Consider the following 20,337-nt stretch of genomic DNA (forward strand, 5'->3'; position numbering starts at 1 on the left):
AGAAAGAAAGGAAGGAAGGAAGGAAGAAAGAAAGAAAGAAAGAAAGAAAGAAAGAAAGAAAGAAAGAAGGGAAGAAAGAAAGGTCCTCTCATAATAAACAGAAGAGTTTGGAAGGTATTTCAGATCCCTGCATTATTTGTCATTCCAACTCTTCAAAAACCAGCACAGAATTTGTGATGAGATTGGTTGTAAATTTCCTTACCCTACGTCTGTCACGTGGGGTAGTATTAGAGGAAAACTAATTTGTGTGTCATGCTTATACCTAAAAGATGGCAGTAGGTTAACAGGAAGTAGGGCCTAGTAACTGAAGGTACAGATATATGAAAATGAAGTTTTTATTCATTCAGGCAACACTGAACACTGACACAAAGTGCTTAGGAACATCACAATTACTGCAATAAAGAAACAGAAATGGAGCAATTTTCTCAAGAAGAGATGGACATCTTGTTGCTTTATACTGGGTATTTCATGCCCTGAGTATGTGGACCATAGATATTTCCAGGAACAGACTCTGTAAGAAATAATTAGAATTCAGTACAGACATTTTCTTCAGCTACTAACAGTCATCATGGTGGAAGAATCACTAACTGAAAACTATTTTTTAAAATCACAATACGAATAGAAAATAAAATTTCAAGAGAAAAATGATTATTATTTTATGTAATATATTTGAAAAGAAAGGAAAATTTTAATTTTTTTTTTAAATTTATTTATTCGACAGAGATGGAGACAGCCAACGAGGGAGGGAACACAAGCAGGGGGAGTGGGAGAGGAAGAAGCAGGCTCATAGCAGAGGAGCCTGATGTGGGGCTCGATCCCAAAATGCTGGGATCACGCCCTGAGCCGAAGGCAGACGCTCAACCGCTGTGCAACCCAGGCGCCCCAGAAAGGAAAATTTTAACCACAATTAAAAAGAAAAACGGGGGCGCCTGGGTGGCTCAGTTGGTTAAGCATCTGCCTTCGGCTCAGGTCATGATCTCAGGGTCCTGGGACCGAGCCCTGCGTGGAGCTCCCTGCTCAGTGGGGAGTCTGCTTCTCCCTCTGCCTCTGCCTGCCACTCCCCCTGCTTGTGCTCTCTCCTGCTCTCTCTGTCAAATAAATAAATAAAATCTTTAAAAAAAAAAAAAAGAAAGGAAAGAAAAATGGAGATATAAATTAAAAGCAAATATAAAAGTTTGTATCTTTAACATAAAGAACTTGAACAACAAAAAATTAAAACCTCAAAAGATTTGTCAGGCAAGGACACAAGGCCATTTATCAACTGAGACACTAAAAACTAAAATGTTTAACCTCACCATTAAAAGACCAATACCTATTAAGTATGTGTTATATGTATTTATATGTATCACATAAAGAATTATCTTTGTTTCTGTATACTAAATAATACAAAGATAAACCTCCTACCACCACATATTCTTCAGGTGTACTGAAATTACATATCTCATATCTGTGCTGGTGGAAAGTGATTGGCGAGAACTATAAAATCATTCCTAAACTTTGGTCTATCCGTCCCACTTTGGGTAATTTATCTGAAAATCCCAGTCACAAGAAAAAACTATGTATACAAAAAAATCTTCATCATAATTTCACAAATATTACAGAAGAATGACAAGTAAACATATATACAATCATGGGGGGATGATTCATTGCTTTTTTGTAGTATTTCATACATGTTGCACAACCATTACAAGTTATGGATTTGGATAGAATGTGGCAAAAGGGATATATGGGTATCGTATGCTAAGCTAAAAGTCCAAGATAAAAATCATTTGTGAGGGCCCCTGGGTGGCTCAGTCAATCAAGCGTCAGACTCTTGATTTCAGCTCAGGTCACGATCTCAGGGTTGTGGGATTGAGCCCTATATGGGCTTCGTGCTGGACAGGGAGCCCCCTTAAGATTCTCTCTTTCCCTCTCCCTCTGGTGTCCCCCAGAACGAATGAGTGAAGTATGAGATAATTAGATTTTTATTCTGGGAAATTCTTTAAGTGCTGAAGAAGTCATAACAGGTAACATGTATCAATTCCCTACTATGTAGTAGTCGCTTTAGATATTGGGTTTGTTGATTTTGTTTTCTAATTTCACCACATCCCTGCAAAGTGTTACTATCCTCTTTGGACAGGGTGGCAAGTGAAGCAGATATAATTTAAAAATCTTGCTCATCATTTCAGAATTTCTATGTGCAGGAGCCGGGCTTGAACTTGGGTCAGTTTCACTACAGAATATAAACTCTCTTCTCTGTCCACACTGGCCTTCTAGTTACAGTAAGTTTAGTGAGTATTAAAGATGATGATATAACAACCTTTATCACAGTAAAATGTATTCTCTAACTCAAATCAGAATTATTGAGTCATATCTAAACACTCACCTCTTTCAAAACTGATTTAAAATGTGATCTCCCTGTTTTCTGAGACCATGTTTTTCCCGAAGGCCCATATCGCATCTGATTCCTCCTGCTTATGACATCAGCTTTCAGCTTTGGGGGTTCCCCTTCCATAACGAACACCAGTTTTACATCCATTAGTGTTAAATAGGAGATACGAAAAAATAAGTTCCTTAAATATAAAAATGAGTGATCCATTAATAATCATATGCTGATAGCAAAAGTCAACATAACAATATGACATAATGGTAACAACATCAGACTAGTATCAAAAAGATCACATGCAGGGGCGCCTGGGTGGCACAACGGTTAAGCATCTGCCTTCAGCTCAGGGCGTGATCCCGGCGTTGTGGGATCGAGCCCCACATCAGGCTCCTCCGCTGTAAGCCTGCTTCTTCCTCTCCCACTCCCCCTGCTTGTGTTCCCTCTCTCGCTGGCTGTCTCTATCTCTGTCAAATAAATAAATAAATAAAATCTTTAAAAAAAAAAAAAGGTCACATGCAATCACATTTTATGTATTCATATTTCAAGTGACCTGAGAAACCACTGAATGTTTTTAAGCAAGCGAGATTTATGACGGTTCTCAGTGCTACGTGGAAGATGGTTTAGAGAAGAAGGAGGCCAGGAGCTGAGGTAGGAAAACTCATGAAGATGTTATTTCAGTACAGATGAGAGAGTAGGTGTCACACACTGAGATGCTGCCTCTGGACATCAACAGAAGTTTCTGAACACAAGGAATATTCTAGAAGTAGAACTGTTAAGACTTCCTGATAGATTGGATGTAAGAAGGGGTCAAACAGAATGGTTCCCAAATTTCTGGCTTCTAGTCACCAAAGCATCCTAGTGGATATGGGAAGTAGGCAGCTAGGTCTGTGAATCTGGAGCTCAATTTTACGAGCCATCGATTTCGAGACGGCAGAGACTGACATGTTAATATAGTTTAAAATCCCAAAATGTAAAGCAGCAACAACAAAGAAACATAATGGAAACAACACCAAGACACTACCTGCTTATGCAATCACACATTTATGTCCTAAGGATGTTTACTGTACCTGAGGTGGGGCTTCATGACTGTTCCAATCATTTTTTTGACCGTCTGTGCTTCACATACCCAGAGACTCAGATCAACTGCAATGGTTTTCCCACAGAGATTATGCAAGTGGAGGTGCTGCTTAACAGGCTCCAAAATTTGCCACAAGTCATTCACGCCCATTCTGGTGATTACCTGCTGTTATTTGAAACATACTTCATAAGATTGTTAAAAGACACAGAAGCTCAGAACAGAAATTCAAACAATATATTATATGTTTGTTTAGGATAATTCATAGAGATTCTCCTTACTTCCTTCATTAGTCAGCTTTTTGTAATGTGTCAAGAACATTTGAAACCTTAACAGTGGTGGTAATTAACCTACTAGCTACAAAAATATGGATGCCACTAACGGATTAAAAGTTATTTGCAAATTGTACCATGTGAATTTTTCCTTAAAATCCACTCCTCGGGGCACCTGGGTGGCGCAGTCCTTAAGCGTCTGCCTTCGGCTCAGGGCGTGATCCCGGCGTTCTGGGATCGAGCCCCACATCAGGCTCCTCCGCTGGGAGCCTGCTTCTTCCTCTCCCACTCCCCCTGCTTGTGTTCCCCCCTCTCGATAGCTGTGTCTGTCAAATAAATAAATAAAATCTTTAAAAAAATAAATAAATAAAAATAAAATCCACTCCTCACCAAATATGGGTTTCTTTGTAGTACTGAAAAATAAAGTGATTTTTAAATTTAATGGAACCCAAATGTCAATGGTCTTATCCCTCCTCATTCTCTCCCTCTATGTTCTCGTTAGCAGTAGTTGAGAATATTTCTCACATGGTGACATTAAGATTGCACGAAATTTAGAAAATAAAAGAAAAAAACCCCAAAAATGATAGTAATTGGCTTTGTTCCAGCTGTTAACAAGAGATAAGAAATGCAGAGATGGGTACCAGGGATGTCGCAAATCATATTTGTCTTCTTGAGAACTCACTCCTTGATTTACATACCTAAAGCAAGACTAGGACGTTTTCTATCATAATCAGGAAACACAAGAAAACAAAAGCAAAGAAGCATGCAAACAAGAAAACTAGGCAAAAACACTAAGAGGTCAATGGAAAATTGGGGGGGGGGCATAAAATGGAGTTGGAGACAGTGGAATTATCTTTTTTTTAAAAAAAGCACTGGCTTTTCAAATTGCAAGGTCGCACATGTTTACTGTGGAAAAATAAAATAAAAAACCTTTTGAAAGAACAAAAAATTTCAAATCACCTATAGTGCCACTATTCAAAGAAAACTAATATTAAACTCTTCGGTGTACAGCCATTTTAAAAACAAAATTGACTTCAACTCTCCTATTCTAACTGGCTTTGGTATCTTCTATAGTCTAGTTTTTCCTTATTAAATACCTGTATCTGTTTTTCTCTTATTTTGTTATTATTTGATGAGAGTATTATGTAATATTTGCAATGAAGTTTCAGTCTCACTCTACAAAAATAATCCAGATTATCATCCTCTGAATACTGACCTTAATTCATTCCAGGAACACAGGTAGGATACAAAAAATACTACAAAAGGCTATCACCATGCAAAATGCAAAACCAATGCAAATCCATTCTAAACAAAAAGTACTGTGTTGTCTGTTCCTTTAACAGATTCCACAGCAGAAGCATATTATCTCAAATTGTACATGGCTGCAAAGAAAACAAATGCTGGACTGTTGTCATTTTCTCTGCACTTTTCTGAATCTTAATTTTAAATGTGGCCAGAGCCGCTGTATAATTTTGTGCATTCATTTTTTTATGAAGAACTGCACCAGTATTTGTTGATATATCATTTTACAAAGAAAAGCACACAGATTTAAATGCAAAGTATAAAGCATTAGGTAGTCTATTCCACATAAGAAGCCCTACTGGTTAAATGGTGGATTGTGGCATTGATTCAAGGATAAGGTTTTATCTCTGTTAATGTGCAAAGTTGTAGTTAATTCTAGACAAAAGTTGTAGTTAATTCTGGACAAACAGTGGGACACATGCATTTTCTAAGTCATTATTACGAAAGGAAATAAGACTTCTACAGTCTCAAATATCAGAATGCATAAAATTCAGAAGTAGAAAGTTTGAGAGGGACATTCTTGTTGACAGTTTTGCTTTCCTTTTATGTGTGATTCAAGTTGTATACCGGAATGGATTGCTGTTGAAGGACATGATGCAGTTTCTCTCTCTGGAGGGACATTATAACTGATCATATTTCATTTAAATGTGACTCTGACTCTACCTGTCAAAATTGTAAATGCAGGTTACTTCTGATTAGAAAAAACTCTCCCAGGAATTTAAGATATGCTCTTAGCTATGAGCAGATTTATATAAAAACTGTAGCACTGTTTATAATAGTAAAGCAAGAAGAAGAACCAAATGTCCATCAAGGAATACCTTTAATAAATTATGGTATGTTCAAAGAGAACAGATGATGCAGCAAAAAAATGGGATAGATCGACATGTACAATCTCCAAGTTTTAAAATGAAAACAGGTACAAAACAGGTTATATAGCAGGGATAACTGTAGTTTAAGTAGGGGAAGAAGAATTACTCTTCAAAGTATACTTTGTTTTTTAATAATCATATGCATATATTATTTTTCAAATTAAAAAAAGTTAAAAAAACGTAGTCCTATCTGTAAAAGGCTGACGAAATAAAACTAGAAATCTTCAGGTGGTTTACTTCTTGCTTAAATATTAAGAGACCAAATATGAATATAGTTCATGGGTCAACTTAAGAAGCAAGGTTCTGCAAATTTACGAGTACCTCATATCAAATCTGACTTGAGTATGGCATTTTTAGGGATGAGAGATTCGCATTTTCTTGTTTCCTTCAGATCATCTGGGAGCTAGTCATGTGGACTTAGGCAAGGCGCATTCTTTCCTCTGGCCTTTCCTGCTCATAGGTTCCTTCCTTCCGGTTTTATCTCTAATGCTTCATTACTTGAGTTGACTACACATATGTAAATAAATAATAATAAATGAAGATTGTCATCTAGTGCAGTATTGTTTATGATGGCACAGATGAACACATATGTATGTAAAGGACTGTAAGGCATATTATATTCCTTCTGAAGGCTGTAGAAAAAAAAATTAGAGATGTTGATGAGGTAGACTCTTGATTTTAAAAACTGTAGTCCTCTAAATATTTCAAGCACATTAGGAACATTTTGTAAAGACTTTAATGGAATATTATTCACCAGGGCAGCCAAGCCTGGGAAAAAATAAGCCTGGAACTGATTCTTTTAAAATTAAAATTCCACAGATTGGATCCCTTAAGCAAGATCAAGAGGGCTTTTAACTAAGTCCATAAATAATACTTTTTTTAAAGATTTCATTTATTTATTTGGGGGGGGAGGGAACAGGAACAAGGGGAGGCAGAAGCAGAGGGAGAAGCAGACTCCCCGCTGAGTGGGGAGCCAGATGGGAGGTTCCATCCCAAGCCCCTGGGATCATGACCTGAACTGACGGCAGATGCTTAATCGACTGAGCCACCTAGGCGCCCCAATAATATTTTTACTATAACATGATTATTATACTTAAAACTTAATTCTTCATGCTATTTTATTTTCTTTTGTCAGAATAAACCTGGTTTAAAGAACGAGCATCCACAGTTATGTTATAGAACCACCAGCACTAGGAGTTGAATAGTTATCAGTAACGGCTACCTAGGACACTGATTTTGGCCATTCCTTTATTAAAATGTGAGAGAAGACTAAAAAGTTATAACCACAGCTACTTAAAGAAAACTGTTATGAAGGATGTAGGCAAAAAGAAAAAAAGTAACAGAATCATCTCTTGGCTCCCAGAAAGCAAAGTTTGAGTTACTATCTCTGAGCTAAAGTTTTCTTCTCCACTTTTCCTGTTATGTGGGATTTTCTAGAAAACTGTCTCTTTCGTTGCCAATCATTTTGGTCACCGTATTTTAAAATCTATCTCAAAGCTTTTAAAAAACTTTGATACCTTAACCTACAGTCCCCATGTAGCTACTGAAATGGATTTCAAAAAGAGGAGAGTCTCTTTGTGCTCCCCAAGCACACACCTATAAAATAGTAATGCTTGACTCAGTTTTTTTCATTATCATGATAGAATTGCTGCTACTGTGAAATATACTTTTTCCCCCCTCACTTTTTTCTCTGACTAATAGGAATCAAGGGGACATTTTAATAGGAGCTAGCCTCTATGACATGCACCAATGAATCTTTTTTCTCTAACTTTACACGTTAATGAACTTCTATTAGATCTTCTTGAATTACAAGGCTTTATAAAGACTTCACTTCTTTTAACTCAAAAATAACAAATTAGAACTATGCCAAGCAACATATTAAAAGGATTGGGAGTGGGCATGAGAATTAGAAAGTGAGCAGAAAAAATTATAGGAAGAATATTTTTAGAGGCAGAGGCAGACAACACTGGAAAGGACATTATTGCTGAGTCTCCTTTGAAGACTCTATTTGAAGACAGTCTCCCAACTAGCCTCCCTGCTTCTACTTTTTACTACCCACCTCTCTTGCACAATCATTCTCCTCGTAGAAGCCAGAGTGATCCTGTTTAAAAACCTAAAACATATTAAAATCATCGTCTTCCTGTTTGTCACAGGTTAATTTACTTCTTCTTTTACGGTGCTATCTTATTGCCATTTATAAAACGCAAAAAAAATTATGTAAAATTAACGTGAGTGTTCTACATGTAATACATTACTTTAAAATACTCTTTTAGGATTATCTTCATTAGATCTATGATCTTAATGGGTTAAGTTTCAAATGCATGTTCCTTTTGAAAGTCACTCCTAAAAGCAGAATATATAAAGAATACCCCAATAGTCCAGAAAGGGCAAAATTATGTGAAAGGTATATTTTATTAAAAATAACACCATAACATGGTTTAAGAACGCAGTTAATCCTAAATGTCTATTCCCACGATCTATTGTTTTCCATTCCTTGCCACTTTCTTTGCCCCTGCGCTTCCTCTGAACATGAAGTTGCAACAGTAAGATTGTAAAAGCATATAAAGTTCCAAAAAGGGATAGAACGCAACAGCTTTTAAGATATTCAAGTACAACTACACTCAAAGATAGAACAGATGGTTTTTGAATGAGGTCATGATCAACCTGATGAGGTTACTTGAAAATAGCTCAGCATTAAGTAAAATTTAAATACAGCATATATCAAACTCACAACTATCTATAATTTTTTTCTTGCTTTTTTTTTTTAATAAGGTACAATTTGAAAAATTTGTGGTGTGGGATTTAGTGAGTCTCTACTCCTATCTTTTATAACGTAGTAATTTTACTGATATCTGATCATGCACCAAAGTGTATCACATATAAGAAGTCTCCTTAACATATTAACAATTCTTAAGAATTAATGTGTCACAAGAATACTTATATGAATCAACAAAGTCAGAACTCACAGTAAACTTTATAACCTATTAGTGTCTTCAGTTTATTTAGTTTACTGAAAAAGCACTAGACTTGGGATTGGAAATCTAGGATTTTGGTCTTGGATATAATACTGAAGCCATATGACCTTGGGAAGACATTTAACCCATCTACAAAATAAGAGGTACTAAACCAGATTGAACTATAAGATTCTGATATCCTTTGAATCTCATGACCAATTTTGGTAGCTTGTACTAAAATAAAGACAATCACTCTATTCTAGATACTATTGCTTGACAGAGAAAACATGAATTTCTGGTTTAAAGAAAGGGCTCAAGAATCCACTTCAGGTTAAAACAAAACAAATGCTTTGATGTAACCATATGGTGCCCATAAATCAATTTATGCTCCTAAAACTTCCTTAAAAGCTAATAAGCTTTTATTGGTTAATTATAAAACTGAATGAGGTGAGAAAAGCACAGAACCCTGCTAATTCCACTAATGAATCAAATTTTAAAGAACATAAGAAGAGGTCAATGGTTTGATTTATGCAAAAATACACATTTTATTAAACCAAGTTTTCCAATTTTATTTCAGTTTTAAGCAAAAACATTAGAAAAAAACTAACAATAAAGCAAGAAATATTTTAAATTTCCGAATTCCCATTTACAAGACTATGTTTTCATATAAAGATAGGTAAATGGTATACTTCGGTACAAGATTGGATTGTGTGGGATTTCCACATAATTTTACTAATTAATGCTGGTTTTTATTATTTCTTCAGTTTTATTTTCATATGAATTTAGCATAAACTCTGAAGCATAACATACGCCAGACTTAACTTATAGTTAAGTATTTATTAAATGCCTACTATGTACCAGGAACTCTAGATGCTAGATACAATAATGAGAGATAAAGCCCTGCATTTAAGGACTTTGGTAGGGCAAGTGAGACTAGAGATGAAAAGAGAATTACAATATGACAAGGACAGGCAGAGGTAACGTGAGCTATGGGAGTACACAGAGTAAGTACCTTACCTAATATTGGTCATCAAGGAAGGCTTCCTAAAGGAAGGGACAACTGAGCAGAAACCACCCAACTGTTCTCCATTGTTTACCAACAAGGACCACTTAAGACTAGATGTTGTAGTGTTTTAGTCTACTTTGACCAGGACCTGCTTTTCATTGTGCCATGCCAAGGGCCATATATTTGATTATCTTTAGAAGCAAAAGGTGACTTTGATGGAAGGAATTCCATTACGGGAGCCCAGAAATTTGTCATCTATTTGGGGGTGAAGTGGGGTAGCGGTACGTGCCACTTTCCCCCCATCTACAAGGGAAGACTGCGGAATACAAGAAGTAGAATATTTGACTAGATCAACATAATCACTTGAAAGCTGTGTAAAGGCGCAAGAGGTGGGTTAATGTCTGAGTGAGAACAGCACTGAAAGCTACGCCAAGAAACTTAAAACTTTGTTAGTTCCCATATTTATTCAGGGGGGGTTACAGTATAGGCCAGCGCGGGGGAAAGACTGTAAATAACCACAATGCCTTAAGGGAACTGCTATCATGGAAGTATTTTCAGCACAACACTGAACAAGGAACACCCCAGTGTGACTACGCCCGCTTGGGCCTGGAATGGGGCGTGGGCGTTCGCCCTACAGTGTGCCCGGGAGGAGGACATCCAGGGACCATTGGCCTTGGCCGAGGAGGGCGAGCGCGGGGCGGCTGGGGGCCAAGCAAGCACGGCCGGATCGCGGCCAGAAGGCTCTCCCACCGTACTCCCAGCCGAGCCGCTGACCGGGGTTCGGAGGAGCGTCCCAACCCAGCCTTTCAAAGGAGCCAGAGGAAGGACGGGGCGGGGCCGCCTCTCCACGGTCCGCGGGACTTACCCGAACAACCCTTTCTCCACGGGTTTGGAAGACGCCCCTCCGTCATTTATCAGTTTGGCCTGAATCCTAACTGTTGCTGCCTCCAAGTTTACAAATTTTCTCTTCTAAAAAAACAATTTAATGGAAAGAAAAGATAAAGTCCTTTTTCCTTTTTCCCTAAGCAAAGACTAACTTTTGGGTTGCAGCACCCCGACCCGGAAAGTTGCGGGACGAACTTCTAATTCGGCGCCCACTCCCACGTGGCCCCGCCTCTTCCGGGAAGTAACCGTCCCCTGGCCGAGACCGCAGTCTCTCGCTGGGCTTTGCCGGCTCCCAGACGGTCGGCTGTACGCATGCTTGGAACTGTTGCCGGGGTAGTCCGAGTTCTCTCCCCTTTCACTTAGGCAAATCACCCGGTCCCGCACATTCCGCCGACGCCTAGCCCTGCGTGCCTACCAGCTTCCCCGTCGGCTGAGGGGCACTTCCGGCCCCTCCTCTTAGACTCTAGAGGCGCGAAAACTCCGAACCGCGCACGCGCCGGCTGAGCCCTGGCGGGAGGGGGGGCGGGGCGCAGGCGCGGAGTGTCCGGCGGTGGGCGCCGGGGCAGCCAGCTTCTTCTTGCCTTCTCCCACCCGGGCGCGCGATTCCCCGCGGGCCAACGGCGGCCAGCCGAGGCCGAGACGCCCCAGGGTGTCCTTAGCGCCCCGCTGCACCGCGACAGCCGCGCCGATCGGGTTTCTTGGGGAGACTTGGACTTGTTCGAGGTAAGGTGAGGGCGCGCGCTGTCGCTCTCCCTTGCTCCGGATCCATCCCCGGTTGCTGCCCCTTTAGCCAGCGCCCTCCAGCCCACCTGGTGGCGGCTCGGTCACCGGAGCTGCGGCGGAGTTCGAGCGTATCCCCGCGGGCCCGACCTGGCCGGCCGGCCGGCGGGGATCTTCGGGCTGTCTGCGGGCGACACGGGTCTCCTGAACCGCGGGAAACTTGCCTGTCGCCGCTGGGCCCCTCCTCCGGCTTCGCCGGCGGGGCTGGCAAATCCGGCTCGGGCTGTGGGACCCGGCGCCCGGCCCGAAGCGGCCCTCGGCTTAGAGGAATAGCTTGAGGGGATGGGGTCTAGGGGGGAGGGTGGGCTCGGACACCAGGCTCTTACCAGCGAATCTGATACCTCACCAGCAGCAACTTAGTCTGTTTACAAGATGTATGCAAATAGCACTTAAACTAGATTTGTTGTTAAACCCCAGCGTCATGACAACGCAGATTGTATTATCTAAAAAAATTAAATTGTACTGTTTGGAGGTTTTATGATGGTATTTCTGTGCCCTCTTTTCTTGTGGAAATGAACTGGAGAGGAATCCCGTTTGGGAATTGCGGAACACAAGACTAGGATAGAGAAACGGCTGTGGGACCAATTAAGACTTGAGATAATACTGTGATAATTCCTGGAAAGAGCAACTATTTTGTGTGTAAACCCTGAAGGCAGAACTTTATGCGAGCGCTTATTACTCTGTGTATATTTCATGAGTAGGAGATTAAAAGGGCGTGTTTTAAGACAAACAATTCCGGAATGTATATTCAAAGGGGAAAAAAGGTCCAAACCCCCCAACTTTTAGATGACTGCTGTATAGTCTTTTAAAAATATTTAGTAGCAAAGAAAAAAAAAATTCAGTAGCATATGCATTGGCCTGCAGGCATTAGGTAGTAGTTCCATGGGTGTGTGGGTGGAAGGGAACATATTAGAACTTCTACTTAGGTTTACTTTATCTCATTCTAGTACTGTGTGAAATACACAGAGTGATAATTTTATGTTGAAATGTGTACTCAAAATTTCTTTTTCTGAGTGGGTATGAGTACAGAAAATTTGGAGATCACTAGAATATTGCTTATAAAACATGTTTTTTTTGTAAGAGAACGAGTGTTGTGTGACCCAGAGCTTTTTGGTATCACCTTTTTAAGTTTTAGTTCTTATTCTGTAACTAGGGAAAAATAGCTGTAGTACCTAATCACAGGATTCTTAAATATGTGTGTGTGTGGTGGGAGGAGGATATTTATAGCCCTATCTCTTATCTGTAATAAATATAAAGCATTTAGTATTGAGCTTAGCAACAAAGTAAGTACAAATGATATATTAAAGTCGTTAAAGTGAGAATCGGGTTTTATTCCCCAAAGGTTATTTTACTGAGTGTCTAGATGTAGAATTTTATATAAACCTGCTTAAATCTTGATTTAACCATTTTTAGAACTAAGTTAGAAAAATTAATCAAAGCCGTACTTGACTTACTTTCAGGAATCAGTAAACAAGAAACTCAAAATTTTACCATAATAGTATGCATTATATTTAAGGCATAATTATATGTCGCAGTTCTATGTACACACACACTAGTAAGTCCAGGTGACTGAGGGTGAAGTATAGTCACTTCTATTAATGTTAGCGTTTTGATTCACTAGTTAATGAGATCCGTCTTTTCTCACTTAACCTACTTTCCCTGGTGACCGAATTCAAAATAATTTCTGTAGCTTTCTTAGCACCACTCCCAAACCCACCCATACTGCAGAGTATATTTTACTGCCTATTGACCTCTCCTTCTCAATATCCTAGGAACACTTCAAACTCGGTGTCTCTAAACAAAATACATGTATTATTTACCCCTTTTCTTTCCAAACATGCACTGTCTGCTTATTATGGCATTTAGCATTGTGCGAAGATTGTTTCTAAAAATGAAACACAAAATAAAATATTTTAAAGCCCGAAGTCTTAATTGGCTCAAATAGTAACATTAGAAAGACACATCACAATACAATCCTTTCTGTAGTTTTATACATAAACAAAAGATAGATAAGAAGACGAATAAATTAATAGCCAATTTCACTGCCTATAAACAAACTCAGTTGTTCATGCCTGGAGGAACCTGGGCATTGAATAGGTTTGACTTTGGGTTTTGACAAACCTGGGTTTAGATATGAGCTCTGCTAAGTTATAGCTGCACAAGCCTGGGCCAAATGTCTTCTTGAGTCTCAGTATCCCCTTTTGTAAAATAAGAACAGTACTTATAAAGATGTTGAGGATTAAAGGAGATAAAGTGTTTATCTCAAAAGCTAAGCATGTAGTAAGTAGATATTTAACAAATGTTAATTCTACTCCCCCATTTCATCCATACTTTTAAATCTCTTAGTTTCTTCTGTTCCTTTCATCCCTGATATTGCCACTGCTACCATTCAGCACCCCCTCACCCTTAGTGGCTGGTCTCTTTTACCCCTATTCATACTCTCTGTTTTATCTGTCCTCCAGGTTGAGGCCACAGGGATGTTATTAAAACACAAATCTGAGTGTTCAAATTTTATTATCTGAAATGTGGTGTTTAGTGCTTCTCAGTTTTGCTGATCTAGAATTGATAGATGGACTTATGAATTTTTCACTTTACTATTTATATTATTTATTATTATGCATCTTATGATTTTATGATATGTCCCAAGCAGTGTGCTTAATTAGTTCACTACATTAAAAATGAGATTGTTTAATGCAGAATTGAGTATGTCAGTGGTGGTGGGAGGGGCAAAATTGGAGGTGAGGTAAACAGTCCACAGCAGACTCAGATGTAGCAGCAATTTGCCTTTATTTTTTACCTTATTTTGTATTGATAATTTCAGTTCTGTTACATCTGTTCTCCCTGTTCTTAGTTCCTACTTGGATATTAATGGGAAGTATGAATTATTAGATGGCTCACAATAAAATTTAAAATTTAGGAATTTATAATCCTCTTGAAGTGTATTTGATCTATCAAATTTCCTATTCATTTACTTGCTGTAATGAGCTCTTGGTTATTGATTTTCCTTCTTGAACTTATTTTTTATCGATAGTTGCATATATGTTACTATTCTGCTGTGATTTGTTTCCTGTGAGGGAGAGATGTATTCCTTAATTTTGACTTTTTTATTGTAAATAAACAAATGAGCTTTATGGATGTATTGAAAATCCCAGAGGAGATTTTTTTTCCCTTTTGTATTTCAGAATATTAGAAGTATTTTTCTTTGCATCTATTTATGTCTCTTTAGCCTTTTGGAAACAATTTTACTGTTTTAACTTGTATCTAACTCTCAGGACATTCATATGTGTCTTTAAAAATCCATTGTCATTAAATTACAGAGTGATTCCTATTTTAAAAGCTAGGATCCTTCAGTGTCTGTCAGATGCATGTTACCGTGGCAACCTAATAGCAAACTGCAAATCCTAGGCCAAGCACAGCAAATAAAAAACATCGTCGTCATGTAGCACACCATCTTCTGTGTAGTACAGAATCTCACGTTCATTGTAAAAAGCTTAACCACATTTATCTACATGCACCTCCCTTCCCCAGTTTTACTTGAAAAACTGCCATTTTTTCATGGTAAAATACTAAAATCAGTCAGCTGATATCTGAGTGCTTGCTAACTGCAAGATCATTATTGGGCATTAATGAAAACAGTATCTAAAAAGGCATTTAGCGTGGGGAAAACCAAATGGTAATGTGTCCTCTTTGCTTTCCTACACTAAATAAATTACTGCTCAGTAATTGAGAAGGAAATAGAGAATGGGTGGGAGAGAAGAAGGTATTTTGCGGCAAATAAGAGCATGGTGGTATATATGAAACTAATATACATTGACTCTTGTTAAATGGTTTGAGAAATAGGTTGGGTTTTCAAGTTTTGACTTGTTTAAGAGATTCAAAATTAACATTCAATTATTTGTTAAAAAAAGATGTTGAATATTATGTAATTGTGATCGCAATGCTAATATTGTCTCAGGCGTTTGTTTGGAGTAAATGTCTTTCAGATTTGATTTAATAAATACCTTTTAGATGGTATTTGTTTTATCATGATTAGGTTCTTCATAGCCTTCAGGATAGGATAAAGTCCAAGTTTTTAAATGTTGTTTACAACAGTTCTTAAACTTTAATGCACTTACGAATCTCCTGAGATCATGTTAAAAATGAAGATTCTGATTCATTTGGTTTAGGAAGGGGCCTGAGATTCTGGATATCTAATACGTTCCCAGGAGGTACAGATGCTTCTTGCTGGTCCTTGAACCATACTTTGAATATCAAGTCTATAAATCATTCCATGGTTGGCTTCTCTGCTGCTCTAACTTAATTGCTTGCTAGCTATGCCTTATAAGTTATGGCACTGTGTCATAGACTTGCTTATAGTATCCCCTGTATTAAGCAGTTTGCAGTGTGTGGTCCAGGGATCTGTGAGACTCTCAAAGGGTCTACAAAGTCAAAACAGTTTTCATGGTAACAGTCAGATGTTACTTTCCTTTTTCACTATCATTCACTTATGAGCAAATGGGCTTTTCCAGAGGTTATGAGATGTGATGACATCATTGCTCTGAGGACTGATAGAATGTATGCATGTGTGTTCTTTGTTTTAAAAGTTTCTTGGTTTTATTTATTTATTCATTTTCTAAAAAGATTTATTTATTTATTTATTTGACACAGAGAGAGAGGCAGCGAGAGAGGGAACACAAGGAGAAGGAGTGGTAGAAGGAGAAGCAGGGAGCGGGATAAGGGGCTGGGATCATGACCTGAGCTGAAGGCAAACGCTTAATGACTGAGCCACCCAGGCACCCCATAAAAATTTCTTGGTTTTAATTTACAGTATGGTAGATATTGATAGGTATAAACACAAAGCTCTTTGAAGTCCTGAGTACTTTTTAAGAGATCAGCCACAACATTTGAGAATTGCTGCCCTATGCTATTAGGCTGTAGACACAAAGACTCAGGTCTAGAACTTTACCAGAGCTCTTTCCTTAGCCGCAGTGACTCCTGGGATCAGTGGGAATTTTGGCGTTTGACGTGGTTTCCGTGTACTGTTGCAGGGTGCTCTCTTTACCTCTCTGGGCAGCAGTAAAAGGTCTCATGTGACACTGTCCAACGGGAAATGGGAGTCAGTAGCACCCTATCACTGCCTGATCAGGGTAGACATCTAGGCTTCCTAGGTCGGCCCCACTGACACCATTATTATGGCTCCCTATTTGGCCTACATAGCCTTCTCTGACACTAGCCAGTTGGGATGTGGAGATGCCTCCTTATGGCCTTATAAGGTGGAAGTCCAGGCTACCCACTTGACCTTTGCTAGGTATGTGTTGTTGGGGGAGTAGAAGGAGCATCACAGGTTTTTTTTGTGATATTTGGCTGGGGTAGAGCACAATTACTGTCCAGAAGTTTTCTGTCTGGTTAAGATGCCCTTTTTCTGGCCTTTGACTAGAGAGAGCAAGCTTTCATTAGGTCTTTCCCCCCCTGCACCTGTTGGTGTTTCCCCAGTTGCTGTCTTCAAGTCTGGGGTATTTGAGGCAAAACAGAAACTCAGGAAACTCATCATGATGTCATGCCTTGTGTTCTAAGGTCCCTGGCCAATCTACCTCCTTCTCATTCAGAGTTGTCTTATGTTTGTTATATAGTTTTCCCTAGCGGGAGGAATAGAGAAAAGTGTATCTATTCCATTTTCCTGGCCGTGGAAGCCTTTGATTGCTCTTTTTAACTTGCGCTTTGAGAGAAAGAATAAAAGATTGAACTCTAGACCTACTGCATATCCCTTATATTTGGTTGTATAAAACATATGAATAAACACTGAAATATTCCCATTAAAGAAAACCTAGATTTGAAAAAGTAAAGATCTAATTTTTGGAGAAAATATTTCAGAGTTTAATTAAGTAGAATTTGCATGAAGGAGTCATGACTATAGATGAGGATTTTATAAAACATAAGGTAATCTTGTGTAGTAAATGTAAGGCTTTACATTATCAATGTTTTGCAAAATAAAATTACAGAAAAATTGATTCAGGAGGATATAGTGAACCTGTAAAAACTGGTATACTAGAAAGAAATTTAAATGATTTCATAAAGTTAACTTTCAAGCAGTCTCCACTTTCTAATAGCTTTAATCCTGCTTCTTTCTCACTTTGAAAAAAACATGTAACGTCTCATGTGGTAGAAGTAATTTCAGAGCATTGAAAGGATGGGAAAACCACTCAATTCATTTAATGAGGCATGCATTGTCAAAATTACCAAGCTTGTCAAAAATAGTTCCCCAAAATATGCACAGATATTTCTGCAAGATTGGTTATGTCAATATAAGTTTGGAAAGCAGTGGATTAAAAAATTAAACACTGTGTACGGATGTCTCTTCCTCTCGCACCCTCCTTTTCTTGCTCACGTTCCTTCTCTAGAGGCCCCATTTGGGTTCCTGCACATCTCTTGGAACACCACTCCACTAGTCTCCCACCCTTCTGACACACATACACTAAGACTGGCTTTGTTGCCCTGTGTGCGTATCATCACATAGGGCTGTCAAGGGCTGTCATATCTAGTGAGGACTAACTGGAGTCCATCAGTCCAAAATCAAGAGATAGAAAACCTCAGTTACTCTCTTGCTGCCCAGGTACCTGGTGCAGACCTAGTTGCTATGGTATAGTACTTGAAGGACTTAAATGGGTCAAGACTAGAACTATTCTTCTTGTTCTTTCCTTGTACCTTAGACATTTTTGATTACCTGTATTGTGCATTTTTCTCTCCATATACTCAGCAAATAGTTATTAGGTACGTATCATTTTAAGTCTTAAATGTATTTTATGGAGAAAAATGAAAGCAACAAATAGTAGTCAGTAACATTTAATTTTAATCACAGAGTGTCAGCTTTAACTTAAGGTGCAGTTTTCATATGTTCAGAAAATCTTGTGCAATTTTAAATACATTAGTTTTCTAGGCATAAATTTCATAGTACATTGGTAAAAAAAAATAGATAGCATGGACTATTTATTTAGGGAATAGTTAGGGAAACTAATAGTTTTATCTGAAAAATTGAATGATTGCTCTGGGATAATTTCAGAAGGCATTATGACATCTCTATTAACACATTTAGGAAACTAGAAACCACAGTTTCACAAATAAAATCTTTTTGTGAGTTTAAGAGTCAAAACATTCAGGTAGGCTTATAGCAATAAAATCTTGACCATGAATAACTCTGAAGTAAAATCAGCTGGTGTAGCATATGCACTGATTTAAAAAGACAACAACATACAATTATTACCTTATACTTCTGCAGGTTAGAAGTCTGACATGACCCCCAGGGCTAAAATCAAGGCGGCAGTCAGGCTGTGTTTCTTTCTGGAGACTCGAGGGGAGAATCTGTTTCAAGCCTCTAGTAGCCACTTGTGTTTTTGGCTTCCGACCCCCTCCTCCTGTACAGATGATATTTTTACTTTTTGAAAAGTAAAGTAAAAATGAATGGACATAGTACTTAAAATTTAAGCTTTGTCTCATTTATATTTTGTTAAGTTTAATATATGTGGAACAATCATATGGATGCCTATACTTAGTTTATTTCATTGTTACTCTAATATATGTTCAGACCCGATGGCCAAAAGAAAGGAAGACAATTTCTTCTGTCCTGAAAATGCCAAAAGACCAAGACAGGAAGAGTTGGATGACTTTGACAAAGATGGTGATGAAGATGAATGTACAGCTTCTTTCACTAATGGTACCTCTACTCTGGTAAGTGCAAACTTGGGGGACTGGCATGGTTCTCACGTCTGTTTCATAGGTCATATCCTTGATAATTCAATGTAAGGAGAGGCAGTATGATTTAAAAAAAAAACTAACGTAAAATAATATGACTACTTTTGATGTTTATGTTAATTATTAGAAACAATTGGTAAAGAAAACAGTAAAAAAAAGAGCTTGTTCTTTGGAATGATCAATACATTTGACAAACCTCTAATAAGGCCGACAAAGGGAAGAAAAGGAAGAAGGCACAAATTACCAATAACAAGAACAAAACTGTAGCATCAACCCTCCAGGCTTCAAAAGGACAATAAGGGCCATGACATGACATGCCTTTCGGTATCATTTGTTATTGCGGAAGTGCAAATTAAGACTGCAATGAGATGTTACTACACACCCATCAGAATGACTGAAATTAAAAACAACAACAGTGACAAGTTCAAATGCTGGCAAGGATGTAGAGAAACTGGATCATTCATAGATTGCTATGGGAATGTAAAATGATACAGTCACTCTGAAAAATAGTTTGGCTGTTCTTTTTTTTTTTTAATTCAACATGCAACAACCTACCATATAACCCAGCATTTGTCCCAGAGAAATGGAGATGTGCCTTCACACAAAAATCTATATATGAATATATATAGCAGCTTTATTTATAATAGCCAAAAACTGAAACGACCCAGATGTCATTCAGTGAGTGAACGGTTCAACACTGTGGTACATTCATACCATGAAATAGTACTTAGCAATGAACTCCTGATGTAGGCAACAATAGACATTTCTGTAACATTTGTGAAGTGACAGTGTTCTAGAAATGGAGAACAGATTAGTGGACCAGGGGTTAAGGTGGGGGTAGATTGGGTGGGGTATGCCTTGGCTATAAAAGGGCAACATGAGGGATTCTTGTGGTGATGGAAATGTTCTGTATCTTGACTGGATCAGTATCAGTATCCCTTTTGTGATATTGTACTGCAATTTTTAAGATGTACCACGGGCAGAAACCAAGTGAAGAATTCACGGGATCCCTCTATTATTTCTTACAACTCCATCTACAATTAGATCAAAATAAAAATTTATTTTAAAAAGTTTTCAACCATAATTTCCAATATTCTGCTTATA

The 20,337-nt window shown here is 38.3% G+C and overlaps 2 protein-coding genes across 5 annotated transcripts in view; one reads left to right on the top strand and one right to left on the bottom strand.

The window, feature by feature from the left end:
• GEN1 (GEN1 Holliday junction 5' flap endonuclease) overlaps positions 1-11,170 on the bottom strand; it is a 31,696-nt gene extending 20,526 nt beyond the window's left edge. The window contains exons 1-3 of one of the 3 annotated variants that reach the window (XM_057309201.1): positions 10,709-11,170; positions 3,433-3,605; positions 2,366-2,552 (exon numbers count right to left, since the gene is read on the bottom strand). In XM_057309201.1, the coding sequence (XP_057165184.1) occupies positions 2,366-2,552; positions 3,433-3,593 (348 nt within the window). In that variant the 5' untranslated portion in view covers positions 3,594-3,605; positions 10,709-11,170. Of the gene's footprint in view, positions 1-2,365; positions 2,553-3,432; positions 3,609-10,708 lie in introns of all 3 variants that reach the window. The other 2 variants (XM_026519227.4, XM_057309203.1) reach the window with 2 other exon arrangements.
• A 67-nt stretch (positions 11,171-11,237) lies between these two features.
• The window catches only part of SMC6 (structural maintenance of chromosomes 6), a 70,467-nt gene continuing 61,367 nt past the window's right edge, over positions 11,238-20,337 (top strand). The window contains exons 1-2 of one of the 2 annotated variants that reach the window (XM_026519218.4): positions 11,238-11,451; positions 19,067-19,209. In XM_026519218.4, the coding sequence (XP_026375003.3) occupies positions 19,072-19,209 (138 nt within the window). In that variant the 5' untranslated portion in view covers positions 11,238-11,451; positions 19,067-19,071. The remainder of the gene's footprint in view (positions 11,452-19,066; positions 19,210-20,337) is intronic. The other variant, XM_057309204.1, reaches the window with a different exon arrangement.

This window comes from Ursus arctos, unplaced genomic scaffold (assembly GCF_023065955.2).
Source record: "Ursus arctos isolate Adak ecotype North America unplaced genomic scaffold, UrsArc2.0 scaffold_8, whole genome shotgun sequence".
Taxonomy (NCBI): domain Eukaryota; kingdom Metazoa; phylum Chordata; class Mammalia; order Carnivora; family Ursidae; genus Ursus; species Ursus arctos.